General features: G+C 44.9%; 1 protein-coding gene across 2 annotated transcripts in view; it reads right to left on the reverse strand.

Annotated features, from left to right (window-relative positions):
- LOC130212581 (solute carrier family 25 member 48-like) overlaps positions 1–27,151 on the reverse strand; it is a 50,891-nt gene that overhangs the window by 11,253 nt on the left and 12,487 nt on the right. The window contains exons 3-4 of one of the 2 annotated variants that reach the window (XM_056443603.1): positions 16,774–16,954; positions 9,197–9,449 (exon numbers count right to left, since the gene is read on the reverse strand). In XM_056443603.1, the coding sequence (XP_056299578.1) occupies positions 9,197–9,446 (250 nt within the window). In that variant the 5' untranslated portion in view covers positions 9,447–9,449; positions 16,774–16,954. Of the gene's footprint in view, positions 1–9,196; positions 9,450–13,547; positions 13,630–16,773; positions 16,955–27,151 lie in introns of those variants that run through there. The other variant, XM_056443602.1, reaches the window with a different exon arrangement.

Genomic DNA, 27,151 nt, shown 5'->3' on the forward strand with positions numbered 1-27,151 from the left:
AGAAATATGGAATAATGCCCTATTGGGTTTAACCTTACACAACATAATATGATTTAAAGAAAACAAACTAATGTGGCAGCAGCTCATGGAGAGAAAACAATAATAAACTAAACAGAAAGCAACTTGAACGCATCACGATGCATTAAAGTTGGAAAGCTAATGTGGCATAATCCATCTTTTCACTGAGCTACTGCATCTCTTTATAAGACAGAGGATACAGCTGAATGATATATCGTGAGGATTTGTTTTTACTATAAACATGTTGACGTAAAACAAGAAAGACAAGGTGCGTTCAGGGTCCCGGGGAAGAAGCTGTGATCGCCAGCCAGGCTGCTTAAGTCACCTTTAACGTGTAGCGCAGCTTTGCTGTGATGGGATTACAGATCTGTAATCATCTTATTTAAATATCCCCACGAGCCTCCGAGACCGGCTGGACGTGTCGCACCAAGTCTGGACCGGAAGTAGAGGAATAACGCCCTCATGGAGAGGGGCGAGGTGGTCGCGTGGAGCGGCGAACCGCGCGGCGCACCTGCTGCGTCTCCGCGCGAGCCTCACACTTTAAACTCCTCTCACACACACACACACACAGTTCAGGAAACTCACAATAAATACATAAATACAACTTCTTACCGCTTTAGTCGCTCGCGTAGACAAGCGGGAGCTCCCGTGGGGTCCAGCGGGGTGAAGCCGGTAACAACGCGGGTCATCCGGAGCGCTGCCGTGAACGAGTCCGTTTCCCGGGTCGATGTGCGCGTGAGGCTCCGCGCGAGCCGGAACCACAACCCGCGAAGCTTTGACCCCCGACCCGACCACAGCCCCCGGGCTAGTTATCTCTGCCTAACTAACCAACGGCTTAAAATGACGTTACCCCCCCCAAACACCACGCGGGTACCCCCTCCACCCCGACGGGAACCGGACCCCACACAGACCGGTATCCGGTAATCAGGCCGAGAGGTTCGAGACGATGTCCGAGTCCTGCTCGCTTCACTTTGGGAGCTTGTTTTGGGGCTTCCCTTTCTGTGGCGGGGAGGTGAACGGAAACAAAGCAGCGGAGCCGAGGCAAAGCAGAGGACAATGCGGCTCCACTTCCGGTGGGACGGATTTCAAAATAAAGTCCCATTCATGTTACATCGTTTGTATATTGAGTGTTTCTCTCACAACGCATTAAAAAAGTTTGACATTTCATTTGATAAAGAGTTAGTTTGTAAACTGGCTAATTGTGTACAGCGTGTACAAAAGTGTTGGGACCATATCTATATATTATTTTTAATTGTGGATACAGTGTTTCATTAAGTCATTTGCAAAAAGCCACAATTACAGAGTGTGTCTATAAGCATTAGGAGGTCTTATTGCACATAAAAGACACACGGTGTAGTTTTGGCAATGTTATTGCATGGTATGTTTTCAAACTATAAACACAAACACTAAACCCAATCCAAAGGGGTCTGACATATTGGCATTTTCAATGAACTCTTCAGTCACTTTTGTTTGACTGACCATCGAACAACTAAAACTAAAGAGACGAACATGTTTCATAGATGTTTCCATGGTCAGCAGCAAGAAACTGTGGCTTAGTGGCTTTTTTATTTTGGTCAATTTTGATTGTGGCAGATGATCATCAAATAAAAAGTACATTAATAAACTACTACAATTTTTTTTTTTGCATGTAGACAATGTTTTAAAAGCAAATTAGGTAGATTTTTAAAATTCCATTTTTATTCTCTCGCTTTTATTTTGTAGAGGGAAAGGCGCCATTATGAATGTAACTCTCAGCATCTTTGGTTCATCTTGGAAGTTTAAGTTACGCGCATTGAGAAGATTCCCACGGTCCCAACAAGGACAGCCGATAGGCTCTTTGGATCACCAGGGAAATGATTCATTAGGTTAAATAAAATATGTTCAAATACTCAGTTAGGTTCAATAAAAGATAATGAAGTGCTTAGCTAGGTTAAATAAAAGATGACATATTTAGTGCGGTTAAATAAATGATGGTGAAATATATTTTAAAGTTCTTCAAAGAACATGGGCTTGATCTGTGGCCTCCTGCCATTTTGATGAATCTTGTCAGTGAGTAATTGAAGTTCTTACATTGAAAACTTGAAGATTTCTTTGAAAAGGAACAGATTATATTTGCTCGTGGACTGTAGGAGTTTTATAATTTCTTATCAATTAAAACTGAAAATAGAAAAACACAAAACAACGTGGCACAGGGTTTCATTCAAAGCAAGTAAACAGAGGGAAATTTGTTTTCCTTTATTTTGTTGTAGATTTAGATGTGTATTATTCTCAAAATGTCCTTCTCTGTCCTTCTCTGTTCCTAAAAATGCTTGTAATCAATGGAGAAAAACGACAAGACAAAAAGCCTACATGTACACTGAACTATAGATTATGGTCAGTTATAAAAGCTCTATGCACGTACATTACTATAGTATTTTATATTCGTGGGACAATGTTTGCAGTAAGTGGAGCATCGTGATGATGGTTGACCCATGCATGTTTATCAAACTAATCTCTAATAGGACTTTACACATGTGTACATATTTAAAATGATGAGTTAATGTTGTAAACATTGCACGAGTCCTTGAGTCAAAACAGTTAATATTTTAGAGTTATACCGCGCTCACATGCTGGATTGCTCCGCGCTTGGGGGACGGGTCTTTCTGGACTCAATGGGAACTTTGAGGCCACTATTTGCCCTCCAGAGGGCGGAAGGTGGGGCGTCAGAAGGGGCCTAACAGCAGACTAGTGCCCCTATCAGGATTATGTACAGTAAATTACAGGCATGAAAACGGGTCAGGGGTGAAAAAAGTGAGAAGGATAGGCGTGCGGGGGGGGCGGGTGCTGGTGGTGACTTCCACGAACATCGATGTTGGACGTTGTATGATAATCTATAGGTCCTCCATTCTGACACCAAGTCAGTGATCGGGCCCTATAATAATAGTAATATTGTGTATAATATGGTCATTCATGAACCAACTTCCTTTTTGTTTGTTGGTGTGAACAAGTCTTGTGTGCTCTGCTGAGCCTTGACTCTGTTCCTTGAGTCTGTTCTGCCTCTACCTGGTTGTCACGATCTTCTAATCTATACCATACCTGCCATAAATATCATGATACTGATACATTACCATAAAAACAGTATACCATAAATACGATACTGGTATATTTATCTATAATAGTAATAAATAAAATATCTGTATGGTTCACTTTTTACCAACTTTTTCAACACTTAACAAATGGCAGTAATATTAGTATTATCCTACGGCAAGATATGAGCAATAAACTGTATATGAATTAATATATATGATCGTGTGTGATTCATTAACAAACTGACATGACCTTTATGAAAAAGAACAAAACAAGAAGTTCCTGTGAGAACAGGTGAGAAGGGGCGGAGCCTGACAGGCGCCATAAACCACCATAAACCAATCAAGAAGTCCACGTCTACTCGCGCCTCCTTATCTGGTGCCTGACCTTCAGAGAACTCAGATTACTGGTTTACAACACGACAGATTGGAAAACTAAATTAATTTATGATTTCCGTTTTTGAAAGAGTGGGCGGATGTCGGAACGCTTCCGTTCCGGGGCTAGCATGCTAGGTTGCTAACAAAAGAGATTTCTGGTATAGGAGGGTTTTTTTAAGTACCTGAACGTTCCATATCAGTAATATTTCTGAGCTAAGACAACTAGAATCATAAGAAATATTTGTTGTGTTAGAATTGTTATTTTTTTAAACGGAAAGTCTTCAAAATCTACATCTGAGTAAATATTGTTTTCCTCATAACGTCTTTGAATACTTAACTTCCTTCTCTACAGGTCATGTACAGATGAGATTAAAGATATTTGAGGGTCGTGGGGAGTTCCTTTCTTTCTTTTCCTTCATCTCTTTCTCCAAAAGTGACCGAAGACAAACGCATTAATGGGGGAACGGCTGGGTTCGTGCAGGCGTTGCCGTGCCAACGAGGTCGCTGTCCACGCCAGAAGGCCGGACGAAAAAAGAAAAACGAGAACAAACTCAACCACGCCATTGTTTTTTTCAGCTTTAGAACAAATTGTAAAGGAAGGAACACATCGTCCTCCTCCTGCCACTCGAGGGGGACACCCCTTTAAATAAATATACAATCATATGAATATATAAATGAGTGTATAAATATTTATATATTCAAATATATATATATATATCAATATATATTTCTCTATATATAAAAATGTATATAATTATAAACATATTCATATATATATGTCTATATATATTTATAAAATTATATAAATATTTATAGATATATACATTTATATGATTATATATATATATATTTATTTATATAATTATAAATATTTTGGTATATATAAATATATATATTCAATTCAATTCAATTCAATTCAGTTTATTTGTATAGCCCAATTTCACAAATTACAAATTTGTCTCGGAGTGCTTTACAATCTGTACACATAGACATCCCTGCCCCAAAACCTCACATCGGACCAGGAAAAACTCCCAAATAACCCTTCAGGGGAAAAAGGAAGAAACCTGGAGGAGAGCAACAGAGGAGGATCCCTCTCCTAGGATGGACAGATGCAATAGATGTAATGTGTACAGAAGGACAGATTTAGAGTTAAAATACATTCAATGAATATGACAGAGTGTATGAATAGTTCATAGTAGGCATATTCCACGATGGAGACCTCCACGATCCATCAGGCAGATGGCGGTGGGGAGGAGGAGTGGGCGGAGTCTCAACAGGACAGTGGCGTAGTCATGAGCAGGAATTCCACGACCCAGACGATCCATCAGGCAGATAGATCTATGCCGTCTCATAGGGTCCGATGACCCCATGAGACGTAAAGTCAAAAAGGACTTCCGGGGAGAAAGCAGAGTTAGTAACGTGTGATTGAGAGATGAAAATTCATCCTTAAGGAGAGAAAAAAAGGAGATAGGTACTCAGTGCATCCTAAAGCGACGCGCGGCAGCTATAAGCCTATAGCAGCATATCAAGGGGCTGGACCAGGGCAAACCTGATTCAGCCCTAACTATAAGCTCTGTCAAAGAGGAAGGTCTTAAGTCTACTCTTAAACGAGGTGACTGTGTCTGCCTCCCGGACTGAAATTGGAAGCTGGTTCCATAAAAGAGGAGCTTGATAACTAAAGGCTCTGGCTCCCATTCTACTTTTTAAGACTCTAGGAACTACAAGTAGTCCCGCATTTAGTGAGCGTAGCTCTCTAGTGGGGCAATATGGTACGACAAGCTCCTTAAGATATGATGGAGCATCACCAATCAAGGCTTTGTAGGTTAAGAGAAGAATTTTAAAAGTGATTCTTGATTTTACTGGGAGCCAGTGCAGAGCAGCTAGTGCAGGAGTGATGTGATCTCTTTTCTTAGTTTTAGTGAGAACACGAGCTGCAGCATTCTGGATCAACTGGAGGGACCTAAGAGATTTATTAGAGCAGCCTGCTAATAAGGAGTTGCAGTAATCCAATCTCGAAGTAACGAACGTGAACCAATTTTTCTGCATCTTTTGAGACAAGATGTGCCTGATTTTTGAAATATTACGTAGATGAAAGAATGCAGTCCTTGAGATTTGCTTTACGTGGGAGTTAAAGGACAAGTCCCGATCAAAGATAACGCCAAGATTCTTTACAGTGGTGTTGGATGCCAGGGCAATGCCGTCTACAGAATCCACATCACCAGATAATTGATCTCTGAGGTGCTCAGGGCCGATTAAAATTACTTCGGTTTTGTCTGAGTTTAACATCAAGAAGTTGCAGGTCATCCATGTTTTTATGTCTTTAAGACATGCTTGAATTTTACAGAGTTGGTTGCTCTCCTCTGGTTTTATCGATAAATATAGTTGAGTGTCATCTGCATAACAATGAAAGTTTATGGAGTGTTTCCTGATAATATTGCCCAAAGGAAGCATGTATAAGGTAAATAAAATTGGTCCAAGCACAGAACCTTGTGGAACTCCGTGATTAACGTTGGTGGTTATCGAGGCGTCATCGTTTACAAATACAAACTGAGATCGATCTGATAAATAGGATTTAAACCAAATTAGTGCCGTGCCTGAAATGCCAATCGACTGCTCCAGTCTCTGTAACAGGATGTCATGGTCAATGGTGTCGAATGCAGCACTAAGGTCTAACAAGACCAGGACAGAGAGGAGTCCTTTATCTGCTGCCATTAAGAGGTCATTTGTAATTTTCACCAGTGCCGTCTCGGTGCTGTGGTGTTTTCTAAATCCTGATTGAAATTTCTCAAATAAACTATTATGATGTAGAAAGTCGCACAACTGATTTGCGACCACTTTCTCAAGGATCTTGGAGAGGAAGGGAGGTTAGAGATCGGTCTGTAGTTAGCCAATACCTCTGGATCCAGAGTGGGCTTCTTCAGGAGAGGTTTAATAACAGCCACCTTGAAGGAGTGTGGTACGTGGCCTGTTAGCAGAGACACATTGATAATATCTAATAGAGCCGCCAATTAAAGGCAAAACGTCTTTAAGCAGCCTCGTGGGATGGGGTCCAAGAGACAGGTAGACGTGTTCAAGTAGAAACCGTTGAAAATAATTGGTCACGGTTGATAGGAGAAAATCCTCAAATATACACCAGGGCATACAGCGGTTTCCAAGGCCATTCCACTTGAGGACAGATTGGCACTGGTTATGGGCAAGAGATTATTAATCTTGTCCCTAATAGTTAAAATCTTTTCATTAAAGAAGTTCATAAAGTCATTACCACTAAGGTTTATAGGAATGCTCGGCTCCACAGAGCTGTGACTCTCTGTCAGCCTGGCTACAGTGCTGAAGAGAAACCTGGGGTTGTTTTATTTTTCTATTATTGATGAGTAATAGGCTGCTCTGGCATTACGGAGGGCCTTCTTATATGTTTTAAGACTATCTCGCCAAACTAAGCGGGATTCTTGAGATTAGTTGAACGCCATATGCGTTCAAGCTTTCGTGACGTTGCTTCAGTTTGCGGGTCTGAGGGTTATACCAGGAGCAAACCTCCTCTTCCTCACTGTCTTCTTCTTCAGAGGGGCTATCGAGTCCAGTGTCATTCTCAGAGAGCCTATGGCACTGTCAACAAGATGATCAATCTGGGACGGACTAAAGTTAGACCAGGAGTCCTCTGTTATATTGAGACGTGGTATCGAATCAAATACAGAAGGAATCGCTTTAAATTTAGCTACAGCACTATCAGTTAGACATCTAGTGTAGATACATTTGAGTAACGGAGTACACTCGGTAGTATAAATTCAAAAGTTATGAGGTTGTGGTCTGACAGAAGAGGATTCTGTGGGAAGACGTTCAAATGCTCAATGTCAACGCCATAAGTAAGAACAAGATCAAGCGTGTGGCCAAAGCTGTGAGTGGGTTTCTGTACTCTGACAGAAGCCAATCGAGTCCAACAAGGAGATGAATGCAGCACTAAGGCAATCATTATCAACATCCACATGGATATTAAAATCTCCAACAATAATAACTTTATCGGTTTTAAGAACCAAACTTGATATAAATTCTGAGAATTCAGATATAAACTCTGAATATGGACCTGGTGGCGGTACAGAATCACAAATCGAATTGGCTGTAGTGTTTTCCAGGTTGGATGTGAAAGACTAAGAACAAGGCTTTCAAATGAGGTGTAGTGTAATTTTGGTTGAGGATTAATTAATAGGCTCGATTCAAAGATGGCTGCTACTCCACCTCCTCGACCGGTGCCTCGAGGAATGTGAGTATTAATATGACTTGGAGAGTCGATTCATTCAGGCAGACATATTCTTCATGGCTCAGCCAGGTTTCAGTTAGGCAACATAAATCAATGTGATTATCTGATATTAAATCATTCAGTAACACAGCTTTAGATGACAGAGATCGAATATTTAGGAGACCACATTTAATAGACCTATTTTGTTGCACTGCTGAAATAATTGTGTTAACTTGTATAAGGTTATTGTGTACGACTCCTCTTCTGCTTACTTTTGATTTATTTAATTGAAGTGGCCGTGGGACAGACACAGTCTCTACTCTAAAGTCAAGGGTGGGTAACTGCTCGAATGGAAGAGCAGAGAAGGGTGTTAAACTACAACTCTGCTCCCGGTTCCTGATCTGAACCCTGGGTTGTCATAGATTAAGTCCGGTGATCAACTTGGTCATATTCGCAGAAATGAGGCGCTCCGTCCAACGTGGGATGAATGCCGTCTCTCCTCATCAGATCAGGTTTTCCCCAGAAAGTCTTCCAGTTGTCTTCGTAGCCCACATTATTCGCTGGGCACCACCTCGACAGCCAGCGGTTGAAAGACGACATTCGGCTATATAATTCGTCTGTCTGCAAATTTGGGAGAGGGCCAGAGAAAATTACGGTGTCCGACAACGTCTTGGCATAAGCACACAGCGATTCCACATTAATTTTAGTGAGTTCCGAGCGCGGGCTCGTGCGTCATTACCACCGGCGTGTATTACAATCTGACTGTATCTCCGCTTATCCTTAGCCAGCAGCTTCAAACAAGACTCCACGTCGCCCGCTCTGGCCCCCGGGAGGCACACGACTCTGGTCCGTGGCTTCGCTATTTTCACGTTCCTGACTATAGAGCTCCCGATAACCAGGGTGTGTTCCTCAGCGGGTGTGTCGCTGAGCAGGGAAAACTGGTTCGAAACGTGAAGTGGTTGGTGCACAGCGGGCTTCTGTGTAGACTTACGACTCCTGCGACTAACTACCCAACCATCCGGCTGCACGGTTACCGCCGGGGAACAGCTAACAGCTGACTGTAGCTCCGCGCCGACTACGGGAGAGGGCGGGCTAACTAGCATAGCTGTCTGAGCTTCGATAGCGCGGAGCCGTGCATCTAACCCACTTAGACCTGCCTCCAACCTAGCAAATAAACTACACTTGTTGCATGTATCGTTATCATTAAGGGAGGCAGGGGGATAACTATACATGAGACACACTGAGCAAGAGGGAGCGGGAGGGAGAGAAGAAGAAGTCATGCTCGCTGTTGAGCTGGCAACCAGAGCTTACCGGAAGAATGAGATGATGCGTTCAGGAGCAGCTGGGAAAATATGTATATATGTATACATATTTATATATAAATATACATTTATATATTTGGAGTTGTTTTTATATGTTGAAATAAATATAAATTGTAATGTTTATATATATATATAAACATATATTTATATATTATTAATAAATACATATTTTTAGTATTTACCTGCGAGGACCATCTGCGTCTGCAGCTGCAGCCTGATCTTCACCAGGTCCACCGGGGTGCCCAGGCCCACCGACATCAGGCCCGTCAGCATGCTGGCCGCGGCGAGGTCCGCCATGCCGCACGGGTGGCGCCCGTCGCCATGGCGATGCTGGCTGATGAGCCTCTGCGCGTTGCTGAAGAAGCCGAACACCACCGAGTTGTAGATGGTGATGCTGGCCAGAGGGAAGGACATGCCCCTGAAGAAGCCCATCGCCTGGAGGAGGGGAGGAGGAGGAGGAGGAGCAGGAGGACAGTTAAAACAAGGTGGATGGAAAGCACGTGAAACAAGGTTGTAATTCAGACACCAGATGTATGAAGGTGATTCCAGCTCAGCCGATGTACCCGACTTGGACTTTTGGATGTATTTATTTTTTCCAGTCCAGAAAAGAGCGAGTTGACCCTCGTCGTTGAGCCACCCGGTGCAACCGGGCTCCGTTGGTATCGAGTCGGTTCTGAGTCTAAACGTCACTGTGATGCATCGGAGACTTCAGGAACATAACTCCTGTGTTTGTTCTCCACACATTAAAACAAACCCGGATGTGCTGTGACCCTGCAGGCGTTCGTGGAGCTGGGGTCCATCGACCAGGCCGAGGACCTGGTGAAGTACTACAAGAACTCCCCTCTGACCGTCAACGGGGAGCAGATGGAGTTCACCATCTCCAACACCTTCAACTTCCTCCAGGTAAGACGCCAGGTAGTTATTTATGTTCTTTTGGTTCTGAACCCTCTGATTGGTCCACTGTCCCCCCCCCCCCCTCCGTTTCTCCTCAGAGCTCTCGGGTGGTGAGTTTCTCTCCGGCTCCACCGGGAGACGACAGCCAATCGGACCTGATGGCTGTCGTCAAGCGCTTCGGCTCGCCGCTGTACTTCCTGTTCCTGCCGTCGACGGTGAGGAGAACCCGAGAGGTTCTGGTCCCGCAGGGGTCCGTTCTGAGGCATTGATCTCCCCGATACCTTCTTTAAAAAAAGTATCAATCTGTTCATGTTTTTGTATTGTAGTATTGCATCATAGTGCTGCAGTACTCTATTGTTGTACTGTTGTAACGTATCATAGTACGGTAGTACTGTATCGTAGTACCGTATCATAGTAGCCTACTGTAGTATCGTAGTACCGTATCATAGTACTGTATCATAGTACTGTAGTACCGTATCGTAGTACCATATCGTGGTACTGTAATAATGTATCGTTGTAGTACCGTATCGTAGTACTGTAGTACCATATGGTCGTACTGCACTTTAGTCCTGTCGTATTACACCGTATTTTAACATCCGTTGTCCTTCAGGCCTTAATCGAGATGAAGAACAGTCCCGATGCTCAGAAATTGGTGGATTATTATTCCTCCAGAACTCTGAGGATCAACAGCTGCTCCATCAAAGTGTGTTTCTCTGGAGAGTTCAAGAGCCTCATGTGAGTAGATCCACCAGCCGGTTCTGATCCAGGACTTATTGATCTGTGAGAATCCTCCTTGGTCCTGCAGACGGGTCGCTGCAGCTCAGAGGTACAAAGAGGACACGCCTCCCACCAAAAGGAGGCGGAGCTCCAGCCGAGAGAATGAAGACGGGACGAAGAGAAAGAGGAGGAGCAGGAAGGAGGAAGGAGAGAAATCCACCTGCGAAAAGAGAACCAGATCCAGAGATGCATCTAAAGACAAGTCCAGCAAAGAGGAGCGGTCGAGCTCCAGAAATAAATCCAGCAGGGAAATGACGACCAGAACCAGGTCCGAATCCAGGGAAAGGTCCACTAAAGAGACAAGGCGACCAGAACCAGGTCTAAATCCAGAGAAAAGTCCACAAAAGACAGAAGGTCCAGGTCCAGCAAAGGGACCAGGTCCACATCAGGAGAAAAGACGATGGTGCCGGAGAAGACGGAGACGACGACTGGTATGTGTGTGTGTGTGTGTGTGTGTGTGTGTGTGTTCATTTCATTAAGTATTCTTGATATGAAAAATCCTCCTTCTCTCCTCAGACTCTGAGTCCAGGACTGATCCGGATCCGGCTTCTGTCAAAGACTCCAAACCTGAACACAAAGCAGCCACTGAGGAAGAGGAGGAAGAAGAGTGAGTGTTTCCTGTTTGTTACGTCAATCCCACATTCAGAACCTCCTGCTGTAGGTAGTTGGGTAGGTAGGTGGGTGGATGGATCGATACATACATAGGTAGAAGATAGACAGATCGATAGATAGATAATAGGTAGGTCGATAGATAGATAGATTGATCATTCGATACATAGATAGATACATTGGTCAAAGGTAGAAAGATCGATACATAGGTAGGAGGTAGATGGATCAGTAAGTAGATGGTTGGGTGGTTAGTTAAGTAGGTAGTGAGTAGATTAGTAGGTAGTGAGTAGATTAGTAGTTAGGTAGGGAGTAGATGGTTAGGTGGTGAGTAGATTACTAGTTAGGTAGGTAGTCAGAAGATTTATAGTTAGGTAGGGAGTAGATGTGTAGATAGGGAGGTAGTAGGTAGGGAGTAGATAGGTAGGTAGTGAGTAGAGTAGTAGTTGGGTGGGTAGGGAGGTAGTGAGTAGATTAGTAGTTGGGTAGATACTTTAATAACTTTAGCGGAGAGTTTATTTAACCTGATCGTGACGGCCTGCAGGTCGTCTGCAGAGGAGAGCGACATCGAGGGGATGGAGGTGATCGGCGAGGACGGAGAAACTGTGCATGATGCCGATGTCGAGGAAGAGAAAAACGAAGAGGAAGAGGACTGTCCCGCAGAGAGAACAGACTCACCGAAAAAAGGTGGAATGGAATAAATTCTCAGCCGTTTCTGGAAAAAGAAAAAAATCTGAGACCGACTTTAAAGAAACTGTTCCGATTTCTGTTTTGTATTTAGATGAAGAGGAGGAGGCGAAGGATGAGGAGGCGAAGGATGAAGCGGCTGGCGATCGGGAGAGTGTGATGAAGATAAAGAAGGAAGAGCCTGACGATTGGGAGAGAATGATGGAGAGAAAGAAAGAAGAGGCTGACGATCGGGAGAGAGTGATGGAGATAAAGAAGGAAGCAGCTGAGGCGGAAGAGGAAGAGGAGGAAGAGGAAGCAGAAGAGCCTCGGCCGGAGGAGGACGAGGTAGAGTCTAATTTAACATTTTAAATACATTATTTGTCCGTGTAACAACGTACAGAGGCTCCATTGACTTGCATTAGGATGCGTTCAAGCTCTGGTCAGTAAAGGGGAGTATTGGGCAAAGGTGGATGTAAACACTATCATTATGTGTAGTTTTTAGCAAAGTGTTTGTAAATTAGAGGTTTTATGAGGTGTTTCATCTTCACTAGCTGCTTTGATCAAACAGTTCACGGAGCAAATTAATGGAGATAAGCCCCGCCCTCTCACCGATGCAAATGACGTCTGTGAGGAGGCGGGGCTTATCTTTACCTTCGCATTGAAAATGCGGAAGGTCATGTTTTGATCGCCATTTATTTATTTATTTGTATGCGTGTTATTCGCATAACAAAAAAAGTTTTAAACCAAATCGCATGAAATTTGGTGGGATGATTGGTTATTATCCGGGGACCATTTGATTAGATTTTGGGATTGATCGGGTCAAAGGTCATGAAAAGGTCAACATCTTCTTGAATCGCATGAAATTTGGTGGGATGATTGGTTATTATCCGGGGACCATTTGATTAGATTTTGGGATCAATCGGGTCAAGGTCATGGATAGGTCAAAATCTTCTTTTTACCATAGCACGGTAAATTTGTATCCAATTGGCATGCAACTAATGCCAAAATGTTCATAATTCAATGCCCAATCTTGTGATATGCGAAGGTATGCGCTCCAACGAGTGCCCGTTCTAGTTGGTAATGTTTTTGAATTAAGGGTTGGAAGGTTTTTTTTATCGATAAATTAATCAACAGATTAATCGATAATTAAAATAATCGTTAGTTGCAGCCCTAATGCAGTAGCATTAGGAATAGTACTACTTGAAGTAGTTGACCTCTGAGGGCTAAAATACTCAATGTTTTGAACTGGATACAAGTGTAAAACTACTGTTGTGCGTGTTGTCTGCAGGAGGAGCCAGACTTCCCTTTAGACCTGAAGGACTGCATCATTCTCGACGAACTGGGAGAAGACCAGTCTGATGACACAGGTAACCCCAGAGCAACTGTTCTGAAAGACTGATGTGAGGTCATCAGGTCATCAGATTTAACATTTCATCTTTCCCCTGATTTGTTGCAGATAAAGAAGTCGAAGAAGATGAATCCAGAGTAAGAAGGAAATAACGACGTTGATCAAATCGGTTTGTTTTGTTGGTCGGGATGTGTCTGATGTTGTTGTTGTTTGCAGTCTTCGTCCACCCGAGTGGTTACCTTCTTCGGCCTCCCGCTGGGTCCATACAAGAATGATGACTTTTTGAAGCTGGTGACCGATTTTGGGACACCGGTGAAGTTCCATTTGGTCCACGGACGCGGATCGGTCAGAACCTTTTCTTCTGTTACCTGTAACGCACAAAGTCGCCTGTGAGGTCGATCTGACATTTTATTACTCTGGCCCACGTTAAAGACCGTGTAATTTTTGGGTCCGTGATGTATTTGTTGTGTCAAGGCCTCCATTGTTTCACAAGTATATATACTTTTTATTTCTGTGCGTTGTTTCAACATTTTTGAGAATTCTAAATATAAGAAGATAGTGGAGATTATTGAAAAATTAATGTTAGTTAATGGCTGAATGAAAACAACGTTTCCACCCAATGATGAAGTTTGAATGACCAACATTAATACGAGATATTGCATATTCTTTTCTGAATGGTCAGATTTACCTGAATTTGTAGGAATATGACGCAAGTTGATTTTAAAGACGTTGTTTGTCTGTTTCAGGGTTTCATCGAGATGACGACTTCTTCAGAGGCGCTGAGAGTCGTCAGTGGGCTGAGGATTAACCCTATCACCATCGAAGGCCACAAGGTCTACGTATCCCTCTCCAACCGATACGAGCGTCTCCCCGACGGGTCAGAGTCCACCGACCCTTTCCACCACGTCTTCTGATCGCCGTTCAGATCTCTGTGGGCATTAACCCTGATTCCCTATCTTCACAGGCAGCCGACTCAGTGGCCCAAGGACGGGGGGAAAGACGGCAGCAGTGAAAGCAGCTGAGAAGGAGTCTTCTGCTAAAAAAGCTCCGAAAAAAGAGTCTGTGCCTGAAACAAGTCCAGAAGACAACCTCTTAAAAAGAAAAGGGACTTGTGAGAACGACTCGGGGCCCGAGAAGAGGAACGAGTCGACGAATGATGAGAAACTAAAGTTGGCGATCCACAAAAAGGAAGGATCGACGAAGAAGACTCCGGAGACGGACGAGTGTAAAGACGAAAAGTCCTCTAAAGTTCAGGGGGAGACCTCTGAACCAGCACTGAAAGTGAGTCCCGATCAACCAGACTTTACTGGACATCCTACAAAACCACACACTGGTACCAGTAAAGACCAGCAACATGTGGTTTAAAAAAACCTGGATACCTTCAAAGATATATGCATGTGGTTCAGTTTGTATATGAATGAGTAACACAAGATAACGGTTCCAATAATGTGTGTGTAGAAAGCTGCTGTTGATTGGCTGCAGGACTCGGAGGACTCTGAAGCAACGCTACAAGTGCAGCAACAATCTGGATCTGCGGAGGGCGCTGATGAGCAGCAGGAACCCACAAGGCCCGTCGGTGAGAGAATTCACCTTCATTGTTTACTCGTCTCATCTGGTCCTGGATGGAACCAGGAGGCGACCTCCGGTCCTGCAGAGGGAAGTCTTGCTGCAGAGTCTTAAACCTTTTATACTCTACTGACCACCAGGGGGCGACTCATCTGGTTGTGTAGAAGTCTCTGCGTCATGTGTGAACGCTGCATTCTATCTCCTGACCACACGGCGACGAGTAGTCTGGTTGTGTAGACATCACCAACGTTACCTGCAGTCAATACTCAGGGTTTTGTACTCATTTAGAACCAACATGTGTGATACGACGCACCTCGGGCTTGTCTATCACACGCGCTATATAGTATCATTTATTTAATCATTAGTTCATGCAGTGGTGCATTCACTATCCCCTGACTGCGTGGTTTCTTTTGGTCCTCACAGGAACAGAGTTTGTCCGCCCGGTCGTCGGTTACTTCTGTAACTTGTGTCAGCTGATCTACGCCGACGAGGACGAAGCCAAACAGCAGCACTGCAGCAGCCTAACGCACTACAGGAAGTACCAGGTGATGACTCATCGATGATATATGCGTGTGTGTGTATATGTGTATATTCTATATATGTGTGTATAAATATATATTATTGTATAAATATATATATTATTATATAAATATATATTTATTTATAAATATATTATGTAAATATATATTATATTATAATAAATATATAATAAGTGTGTATATATATATGTGTGTATATATGTATCTTTGTGTGTGTGTGTTTCATTCCCGATCTCTCGGGTCGGTGGTTCGATGCTGCCGTTGTTGACTGAAACCTTTCTGTGTGTTTCAGGAGGCGACGGGTAAAGACCCGTGGGCGAGCTGAACACTTTGACTTTTTGAGGAACTATGTCAATTATTCTGAACCTTTTTGGAATCTATCGTATTCAAGGCTCGTCGGAGGGATGAGAACTTTTTTTAGATTTGTTGTTTTTCGTTTTTTATTTCCGTTAAAATATTCAGTGTTTTTGCTCAAGGACATAAAAAATGAGTTTATGATTGGGTGATGCATTCATAATAGGCTTAGAAAACACCATTATAAAAATAAAAAAGAGACCAGCAACATAACTTTTCAAATTATTTCTTTTCTGAGCTTGGAAACAAAGAAAATATACATTGTTATTTTTAACAATGTATATTTCAAAAAGATATTCTTGACAAAAGCAGGAAATGTGATTTAATTAATTTTTTTCAACATGAAGACCTTTTGACTTGTGTTGATATGATATCTTCGTAATTGTTCTTTCTTTTTTTTCCTGAGAAATCTTTCGATCACTTTTCTTCAAATCTACTAAATAACCTTTTGAACCAGTCGAGATGTTAATTCCAGCTTCAAAGGTCTTAAATTCATCGAAAGTATTTCCTCAAATATTTGTTCTCTATTTCTGTTTTACGGTCCTAAAATACATTTATGTTAAAATCAGCTGAAAGAAAATGAAGCTGCTATTTTGTCATTTTAGAAATGTTGTTTGTGTTTTCTAATGCGTACATATTTAATAAATATTTTTGAAGGACTGTAAAATGACTTCCTACTAAAATAAATCCTTGAGTTGTTTGGTCGCCTGCATCCATTTTGAAGACGAGAAAACTTTAGGGAGAATTACATACTGCGTATTAAAAATATATTTAAAAACATGTATGTAGAGTGAGAACCCTCCTCAGAAATCTTCGGTTACCTTGTCCTTACCTTACTGATGGACACTGCACCAAATATCAGAAAGTAAGAAATGAAGACCAGAAGAAAGAAAAGGACGACACGCCAAAACCAAGAGGAGAGGCTCAGACTGACCATGGAGACTCTGAGAGGCCAAGCGAGGAAGAATATACTTAGTGGGTGCCTGGACATCGTCAAAAGACTCACCTTGACCCTCAAGCCTCAGTCTTCAAGTCCACAACCAGACGGCTGTCCAGAGTAAAAACTCAGCCTGAAAGAACCACTCGGAACGAAAGGAGCCCGCCGCAAGAGGAGGACACTGCCCAGGACGGACACCAAAGGGGGGAGTCGGTGCTTCAGGAGCAGGAGACGATTCAACACCCGGATTCTGAGGAAATACCAGAACACCAAGTCGATGAAGAGGATACAGTTTCTTCAAAAACACAGCGAATGCTAATTCGAGTATTCATGTGTTTGAATGATACCTGTTAAGTAATACAGTTGCATTAAGTCATTATTAAAAAATACATTTTTGGAAACTGAAAAAACACAAGGTAATTTGCAGAAAAGGTGGTGTTACAATGTAAGGAGGTGAGACAAAAGGTATTCTGGTAGAAATAGTACCGCACGTTAACGCATATATAATGTTAATGTACATTAAGTATGTTGGAATGGTAGATATTGCCATATGTGACTCAATGGACTTGGAAGGCCTACCAATGAACCTCTGGATTAAGACAATACAACCACAGGAACATAAATAGTTGCTTATTCATCCTGTACTCATGCTGTGATAGTCATCAGATGTGTAGCTATTGACATGTATGATTGTGTAACTATACTAGGCAGTCCTCATCTCTTGAGGTTCAAAAGGGTTATCTGGTCGTTACACTAATGTTGGATATTGTATTATTTTAGTGGGGGAGGGTTTAGCACCCTGACATGTTATTTCATATATCTTACTGTTGTAATTCAACAGCGTCCATTTCTTATAATTAGTGTTTACGGTAATTCATGTGAAGGGAGGCGAGTGCTCGTTGTTCCTTTGGAAGAGGGCGCTGTCTCTTTAAGAGGGGGCGTGGCCAAAGCAGGTGCTGTATGCAGGCGGAAGAACACCGTGTAAACAGAAGAACGAAGTGTTATTAAAGAGTTCATGTTAACGGTGCAACTATTAAAGGGGGTTCCACAACTTTCTGTCGTGTTCACGATTGTACTGCAGAACATAACGTGCATATTACAGAGAGCCCGAGAGAGAAAGAGCGAGAGCGCGAGAGAGAGCGTCACAGCGCGAGATAGCATCAAAGCGCGCGAACACGAGACTGCTGACGTCAGAACGTGTTGCGCGTCACGCCTTGATTGTCTCTGATCTCACAATCTATATAGGGGCAGTGTCGGCGAAGCGCATTGTTGGCTATTCTTGCTTCACAGAGAGCACGTTTCCTCACACAAGCACACTGAGAACACAGAGAGTTACAAAATGAGTAACTTAAGCAGCAAGAAAGACCAGAAACTGGCAAAGAACGCAAGAAGAGAAGAAGAGTATGGTGCTTCTGACTCGGAGAGCAAGATCACCACTCCGAGCAAGAAGAAGTGCAACAACAAAACTCCTGAGGGTAAACAAGCCAGTAAACATGGCAAGCAGAGAGCTGAGGTTAAAGCTCCTTTGCCGATAATACAGGAAATACTGCCACCTACCCGAAAACAGCGAAGAGATGCAGCTAACCTTAAGCGCCTGGAAGAGGAGGCTGCTGCATCTAAGAGGGCTCTATTGAAGGTCAAAGAACCCACGGATTGCGTTAAAGAGAAGAAGGTTGCTGAAACTAAAAAGGTTCAATTGCAGGTCAATGAACCCACCCATCACCTTAAAGAGAAGAAGGTTGCTGAAACTAAAAAGGTTCAATTGCAGGTCAATGAACCCACTCATCACATTAAAGAGAAGAAGGTTGCTGAAACTAAAAAGGTTCAATTGCAGGTCAATGAACCCACTCATCACCTTAAAGAGAAGAAGGTTATTGCAACTAAAAAGGTTCAATTGCAGGTCAATGAACCCACTCATCACATTAAAGAGAAGAAGGTTGCTGCAACTAAAAAGGTTCAATTGCAGGTCAATGAACCTACCAATGAACTTGAAGGGCAGGAGGCTGCTGCACCTGAGCAGGTTTTAGAAAAGATCAGCTCAATTCTCCCCATTAACAAAAGGAGAAGAAAAAAAGTGTCTCAGAGATATCCTGAGGCTGAACAAGACGGAAGCCTGGATACCGAGCAGGAAGCTGAGCTCACCAAACCTAAAGATGCTCCATTGCCAACAACATCCACGTGGAAAATACTGCCATGCTACAGCACCCCAAAAGTAGTAATAGAGCAGGAAGCTGAATGGTATGAAGAGGAGGAGGCTGCTGCACCTGAGCAGGTTTTAGAAAAGATCAGCTCAATTCTCCCCATTAAAAAATGGAGAAACAATAAAGTGTCTCAGAGATATCCTGAGGCTGAAGCCGGAAGCCTGGCTACCGAGCAGGAAGCTGAGCTCACCAAACCTAAAGACGCTCCTTTGCCAACAACATCCCCGTGGAAAATACTGCCACGCTACAGCACCCCAAAAGTAGTAATAGAGCAGGAAGCTGAACGACAGGAAGAGAGCACAACCCTGCAGAGACGTGAGGCCCTAAAACCAAAAAGGATACTTCATCAGTTGAAAAGAAGAACCATCCACCTTCAGGCCTGTGATAAGTTAGAGACTTCTCCCAAACAGGCCATGTCTTCTGACCATGAGCCCCAGCTTCAGCAGGTCGGGCCCAACGTTATAGAGGAGGCCAACAAGCAGGAAGAGAAGGAGGCTGCTGCACCTGAGCAGGTTGAATTGAAGGTCCCAGAACCCACGGAGGACCTTGAAAAGAAGATAGAAGAGACTGAGGCTGAAGCCGGAAGCTTGGCTACCGAGCAGGAAGCTGAGCCCACTAAACCTAAAGACGCTCCTTTGCCAACAACATCCCCGTGGAAAATACTGCCACGCTACAGCACCCCAAAATTAGTAATAGAGCAGGCAGCTGAACGGCAGGAAGAGAGCACAACCCTGCAGAGACGTGAGGCCCCAAAACCACAAAGGATACCTCATCAGTTGAAAAGAAGAACCATCCCCCTTCAGGCCTGTGATAAGTTAGAGACTTCTCCCAAACAGGCCATGTCTTCTGACCATGAGCCCCAGCTTCAGCAGGTCGGGCCCAACGTTATAGAGGAGGCCAACAAGCAGGAAGAGAAGGAGGCTGCTGCACCTGAGCAGGTTGAATTGAAGGTCCCAGAACCCACGGAGGACCTTGAAAAGAAGATAGAAGAGACTGAGGCTGAAGCCGGAAGCCTGGCTACCGAGCAGGAAGCTGAGCCCACTAAACCTAAAGACGCTCCTTTGCCAACAACATCCCCGTGGAAAATACTGCCACGCTACAGCACCCCAAAATTAGTAATAGAGCAGGCAGCTGAACGGCAGGAAGAGAGCACAACCCTGCAGAGACTTGAGGCCCCAAAACCACAAAGGATACCATATCAGAGGAAAGGAAGAACGGTCTCTCCTCAGAGAAGTAATAACAAAACCGATCTGAGGGAACAGTGCCTGCAGAGGTCAATCCTCCCCAGTCAAAAGGGGACAGAGCACCCACAACAAGTGGTTCAGAGAGCTATTGAGGGCGAACAAGCCGGTAAACTGGCTACCGAGCAGAAAGCTGAGCCCACTAAACCTAAAGATGCTCCTTTGCCGACAACATCACCGTGGAAAAAACTGCCACTCAAATGCAGCCCACAACTAGTAGAAGAGCAGGCAGCTGAATGGTGGCTGCCAACAAACACAACCCTGCAGAGACGTGAGGCCCCAAAACCACAAAGGATACCTTTCCAGTGCAGAGGAAGAACCATCCCCCTTCAGGCCTGTGATAAGTTAGAGACTTCTCCCCAGCAGGCGATGTCTTCTGACCATGAGCCCCAGCTTCAGCAGCTTGGGCCCAACGTTATAGAGGAGGCCAACAAGCAGGAAGAGAAGGAGGCTGCTGCACCTGAGCAGGTTGAATTGAAGGTACCTGAACCCACGGAGGACCTTGAAGAGAAGGAGGCTGCTGCACCTGAGCAGGTTGAATTGAAGGTCCCCGAACCCACGAAGGACCTTGAAGAGAAGGAGGCTGCTGCACCTGAGCAGGTTGAATTGAAGGTCCCAGAACCCACGAAGGACCTTGAAGAGAAGGAGGCTGCTGCACCTGAGCAGGTTGAATTGAAGGTCCCAGAACCCACGAAGGACCTTGAAGAGAAGGAGGCTGCTGCACCTGAGCAGGTTCAATTGAAGGTCCCAGAACCCATGAAGGACCTTGAAAAGAAGGTAGAAGAGAGTACCAGCCAGCTCCTCTTGAAGAAAGATAATCCCATTCCAAGAAGTCAAGTGGAGGTTTTAGAAAACAAGGCAAAACTTAATGAGGCTCTCCAAAAGGAGGCTCGACTCAGGTACATTGAAAAGATCAGGGAATACGATTTGCGCATTAAGAACTGTACTTATCGGTCTGCAGAGGTCCATTCTCCTCAGAGAAGTACGAACAAAACTGATCTGACGAAACAGTGCCTGCCATGGACGATTCTCCCTAGTCAAAATGGGAGAGAGCGCCCACAAGTGTTTCAGAGAGCTCCTGAGGCCGAACAAGCCGGAAGTCTGCCTACCGAGCAGGAAGCTGAGCTCACCAAACTTAAAGACGCTCCATTGCCAACAACATCACCGTGGAAAATAGTGCCACGCTACTGCAGCCCAGAACTCGTGATAGAGCAGGTAGCTGAACGACAGGAAGAGAAGGAGGCTGCTGCACCTGAGCAGGTTCAATTGAAGGTACCTGAACCCACGGAGGTCCTTGAAGAGAAGGAGGCTGCTGCACCTGAGCAGGTTCAATTGAAGGTACCTGAACCCACGGAGGACCTTGAAGAGAAGGAGGCTGCTGCACCTGAGCAGGTTCAATTGAAGGTCCCCGAACCCATGATGAACCTTGAAGAGAAGGTAGAAGAGAGTACCAGCCAGCTCCTCTTGAAGAAAGATAATCCCATTCCAAGAAGTCAAGTGGAGGTTTTAGAAAACAAGGGAAAACATAATGAGGCTCTCCAAAAGGAGGCTCGACTCAGGTACATTGAAAAGATCAGGGAATACGATTTGCGCATTAAGAACTGTACTTATCGGTCTGCAGAGGTCCATTCTCCTCAGAGAAGTACTAACAAAAATGATCTGACGAAACAGTGCCTGCCATGGACGATTCTCCCTAGTCAAAATGGGAGAGAGCGCCCACAAGTGTCTCAGAGAGCTCCTGAGGCCGAACAAGCCGGAAGCCTGCCTACCGAGCAGGAAGCTGAGCTCACCAAACCTAAAGACGCTCCATTGCCAACAACATCACCGTGGAAAATAGTGCCACGCTACTGCAGCCCAGAACTCGTGATAGAGCAGGCAGCTGAACAACAGGAAGAGAAGGAGGCTGCTGCACCTGAGCAGGTTCAATTGAAGGTCCCAGAACCCATGAAGGACCTTGAAGAGAAGGAGGCTGCTGCACCTAAGCAGGTTCAATTGAAGGTCCCAGAACCCATGAAGGACCTTGAAGAGAAGGAGGCTGCTGCACCTGAGCAGGTTTTAGAAAAGATCAGCTCAATTCTCCACATTAAAAAAGGGAGAAACAAAAAAGTGTTTCAGAGAGCTCCTGAGGCTGAACAAGCCGGAAGCCTGGATACCGAGCAGGAAGCTGAGCTCACCAAACCTAAAGACGCTCCATTGCCGACAACATCAGCGTGGAAAATAGTGCCACGCTACTGCAGCCCAGAACTCGTGATAGAGCAGGCAGCTGAACAACAGGAAGAGAAGGAGGCTGCTGCACCTAAGCAGGTTCAATTGAAGGTCCCAGAACCCATGAAGGACCTTGAAGAGAAGGAGGCTGCTGCACCTGAGCAGGTTTTAGAAAAGATCAGCTCAATTCTCCGCATTAAAAAAGGGAGAAACAAAAAAGTGGCCCAGAGAGATCCTGAGGCTGAACAAGCCGGAAGCCTGGATACCGAGCAGGAAGCTGAGCTCACCAAACCTAAAGACGCTCCATTGCCGACAACATCACCGTGGAAAATAGTGCCACGCTACTGCAGCCCAGAACTCGTGATAGAGCAGGCAGCTGAACAACAGGAAGAGAAGGAGGCTGCTGCACCTAAGCAGGTTCAATTGAAGGTCCCAGAACCCACGGAGGACCTTGAAGAGAAGGAGGCTGCTGCACCTGAGCAGGTTCACTTAAAGGCCCCAGCTCCTGAGGCCGAACAAGCCGGAAGCCTGGCTTCCGAGCAGGAAGCTGAGCCCCTTAAACCTAAAGATGCTCCTTTGCCGACAACATCAACATTTAAATTACTGCCACGCTGCATCATGCTCCAACAACTGGCAGCTAAACGACAGAAAGAGAAGGAGGCTGCTGCACCTAAGAAGGTTCAATTGAAGGTACCAGAACCCATGAAGGACCTGAAAGAGAAGGTAGAAGATAGCACCAGCCAGCTCGTCTTCAGGAAAGAAAATCCTTTTCCAAGAATTCAAGTGGAGCTTTTAGAAAACAAGGCCAAACCTAATGAGGCTCTCCAGAAGGATTCTTGGTTCAAGAACTTTGAAAAGCTCAGTGAAAACACAATTTCAGATGTTCGCAGGAAGAAGTGGATTTCTCTGCCTCCAGATTTCAATTGTCCTGAAAAGAGAAATAACCCAACAGATCTGAGGGAAAAGTGCCTGCAGAAGTCAATTCTCCCCAGTCAAAGTTGGAGAGAGCACCCAAAACAAGTGGTTCAGAGAGCTCCTGAGGGTGAACACGCAGGTAGACTGGCTACCGAGCAGAAAGCTGAGCCCAGTAAACCTAAGGTAGAAGATAGCACTAGCCAGCTCGTCTTCAGGAAAGACAATGCAATTCTACAAGTCCAAATGGAGGTTTTAGAAAAGAAGGCCAAAATAAGTGAGGTTCTTCGAAAGGAGTCTGGGATCAAGATGTGTGAAAAGCTCAATGAACTAGAGCTTCAACTATCTTTAAGAAAGGTCACTGAATCCGAGAACGGCCACAAATTAAAGCATTTGGAGGAGGCCCTTCAGGTGCAAAAGGAGGCCAACAGGGAGACCATCACAAACCTGGTCCAGACCCTTCAGTTGCGGAAGAAGAGCCAGGAAGACGTAGCAATGCACCTGGCTCAGCAAAGAGAGACGAGCGATCAGCTGCAGGCTGCACTGACCGAGGCTTTGGCTGAATCCAACCGCCAACAGCTCCAAAGGCAAGAAGAAAGGGACCATCTCCTCCAGGGCATCGACACAATGAAATGCACCCTGGAGGAGACAAGAGCGGTCCAAAGGCCCGAAAAACTCTCTTTGGGAAAAAGAATCCTTCGGTTCTTCAGGCGAGCCGGCGGACAAGAAACGCACTAGAGAAAAAGTCCCAGCCACGACTTTTCTCTTAAGCTTTCCTGTGAGGCGTGGAGTTTATACGTCCCACGCTTCAGTTGGGTTTTTTCTCCGGTTGATCCGGTTGTCCCAACAACAAATTTAGTATTAGATAGTAGATTAGTATAAAAATGAGATTAGATTAGATCTCCGGTTGATTCGGTCCTCCAAACATAAAATTAGATAATTAAATTAAAACAAATTCAAATTTAAATTCAAATCAGATTAGATTAGTTTAGATTTCCGGTTGATTCGGTTCTCCAAACATAAAATTAGATATTTAAATTAAAACAAATTCAAATTCAAATTAGATTAGTTTAGATTTCTGGTTGATTCGGTTCTCCAAACATCAAATTAGATATTTAAATTAAAACAAATTCAAATTTAAATTCGAATCAGATTAGATTAGTTTAGATTTCCGGTTGATTCGGTTCTCCAAACATAAAATTAGATATTTAAATTAAAACAAATTCAAATTAGATTAGTTTAGATTTCCGGTTGATTCGGTTCTCCAAATATAAAATTAGATATTTAAATTAAAACAAATTCGATTAGATCTCCGGTTGATCCGGTTCTCCAAACATAAAATTAGATATTTAAATTAAACCAAATTCTAATTCAAATTAGATTAGATTAGTTTAGATTTCCGGTTGATTCGGTTCTCCAAACATAAAATTAGATATTTAAATTAAAACAAATTCAAATTAGATTAGTTTAGATTTCTGGTTGATTCGGTTCTCCAAACGTAAAATTAGATATTTAAATTAAAACAAATTGAGTTTGGTTTCTGTCCGCGTGTCTGTCTGTCTGTCTGCCTGTGTGTCTGTCTGCCTGTCTGTCCACGTGTCTCTCTGTCTGTCTGCCTGTCTGTCTGCCTGTATGTCTGCCTGTATGTATGTATGCCTGTCTGTCTGCCTGCCTGCCTGTCTGTCTGCCTGTATGTCTGCCTTTCTGTGCCTGTCTGTCTCTCTGTCTGCCTGTCTGTCTGCCTGTCTGCCTGCCTGTCTGTCTGTCCGCGTGTCTGTCTGTCTGCCTGTCTGTCTGTCTGCCTGTCTGTCTGTCTGTCTGCCTGCCTGTCTGTCTGTCCGCGTGTCTGTCTGCCTGTCTGTCCGCGTGTCTGTCTGCCTGTCTGTATGTATGCCTGTCTGTCTATCTGTCTGCATGTCTGTCTGCCTGTCTGTATGTCTGTATGTCTACCTGTATGTCTACCTGTCTGTCTGTCTCTCTGTCTGTCTGCATGTCTGTCTGCCTGTCTGTCTATCCGCGTGTCTGTCTGCCTGTATGTCTGTCTGTCTGCCTGTCTGTCTGCCTGTCTCCCTGTCTGTGTGTCTGCCTGCCTGTCTCCCTGTCTGTATGTCTGCCTGTCTGCCTGCATGTCTGTCTGTCTGTCTGCCTGCATGTCTGTCTGTCTGTATGTCTGCCTGCCTGTCTGTGCCTGTCTGCCTGTATGTCTGCCTGTCTGTGCCTGTCTGTCTCTGTCTGCCTGTATGTCTGCCTTTCTGTCTGTCTGTGCCTGTCTGTCTCTCTGTCTGCCTGCCTGTCTGCCTGCCTGTATGTCTGCCTGCCTGTCTGTCTCTCTGTCTGTCTGCCTGTCTGTCTGTCTGCCTGTCTGTCCGCGTGTCTGTCTGTCTGCCTGTATGTCTGTCTGTCCGCGTGTCTGTCTGTTTGCCTGTATGTCTGTCTGTCTGTGTGTCTGTCTGCCTGTCTGTCTATGTCTGTCTACCTGTCTGTCTGTCTGCCTGTCTGTCTGTGCCTGTCTGTCTCTCTGTCTGCCTGCCTGCCTGTCTGTCTGTCTGCCTGTATGTATCTCTGCCTGTCTGTCTGTCTGTGCCTGTATGTATCTCTGCCTGTCTGTCTGTCTGCCTGCCTGCCTGTATGTCTGCCTTTCTGTCTGTATGTCTTTCTGTCTGTCTGTCTGTCTGTCCGCGTGTCTGTCTGTCTGCCTGTATGTCTGTCTGTCCGCGTGTCTGTCTGTTTGCCTGTATGTCTGTCTGTCTGTCTGTGTGTCTGTCTGCCTGTCTGCCTGTCTGTCTGTATGTCTGTCTACCTGTCTGTCTGTCTGTCTGCCTGTCTGTCTGTGCCTGTCTGTCTCTCTATCTGCCTGCCTGTCTGCCTGCCTGTCTGTATGTCTGCCTGTCTGTCTGCCTGTATGTATCTCTGCCTGTCTGTCTGTCTGTGCCTGTCTGTCTCTCTGTCTGTCTGTCTGCCTGTCTGTCTGCCTGTCTGTCTGTCTGTCTGTCTGTCTGCCTGTCTGTCTGTCTGCCTGTCTGTCTGCCTGTCTGTCTGCCTGTCTGTCTGTCTGTCTGCCTGTCTGTCTGTCTGTCTGCCTGTCTGTCTGTCTGTCTGTCTGTCTGTCTGTCTGTCTGTCTGCCTGTCTGTCTGCCTGTCTGTCTCTCTGTCTGTCTGTCTGCCTGTCTGTCTGCCTGTCTGTCTGTCTGTCTGCCTGTCTGTCTGTCTGTCTGTCTGTCTGCCTGTCTGTCTGTCTGTCTGCCTGTCTGTCTCTCTGTCTGTCTGCCTGTCTGCCTGCCTGTCTGTCTGTCTGTCTGTCTGTCTGTCTGTCTGCCTGTCTGTCTGCCTGTCTGTCTGTCTGTCTGTCTCTGTCTGTCTGCCTGTCTGTCTGTCTGTCTGTCTGCCTGTCTGTCTGTCTGTCTGCCTGTCTGTCTGTCTGTCTGCCTGTCTGTGTCTGTCTGTCTGTCTGTCTGTGCTCTGTCTCTGTCTGTCTGCCTGCCTGTCTGTCTGCCTGCCTGTCTGTCTCTGTCTGTCTGCCTGCCTGTCTGTCTGCCTGTCTGTCTGCCTGTCTGTCTGTCTGTCTGCCTGTCTGTCTGCCTGTCTGTGCCTGTCTGTCTGTCTGTCTGCCTGTCTGTCTCTCTGTCTGTCTGCCTGTCTGCCTGTCTGTCTGCCTGTCTGTCTGTCTGTCTGTCTGCCTGTCTGCCTGTCTGTCTCTGTCTGTCTTGTCTGTCTGCCTGTCTGTCTCTCTGTCTGTCTGTGCCTGTCTGTCTGTCTGTATGTCTGTCTGTATGTCTGCCTGTCTGTCTGCCTGCATGTCTGTATGTCTGCCTTTCTGTCTGTCTGTCTGTCTGTCTGTCTGTCTGTCTGCCTGTCTGTCTGTCTGTCTGTCTCTGTCTGTCTGTCTGC

The sequence above is a fragment of the Pseudoliparis swirei genome, chromosome 22, assembly GCF_029220125.1.
Source record: "Pseudoliparis swirei isolate HS2019 ecotype Mariana Trench chromosome 22, NWPU_hadal_v1, whole genome shotgun sequence".
NCBI classification, from domain to species: Eukaryota; Metazoa; Chordata; class Actinopteri; order Perciformes; family Liparidae; genus Pseudoliparis; species Pseudoliparis swirei.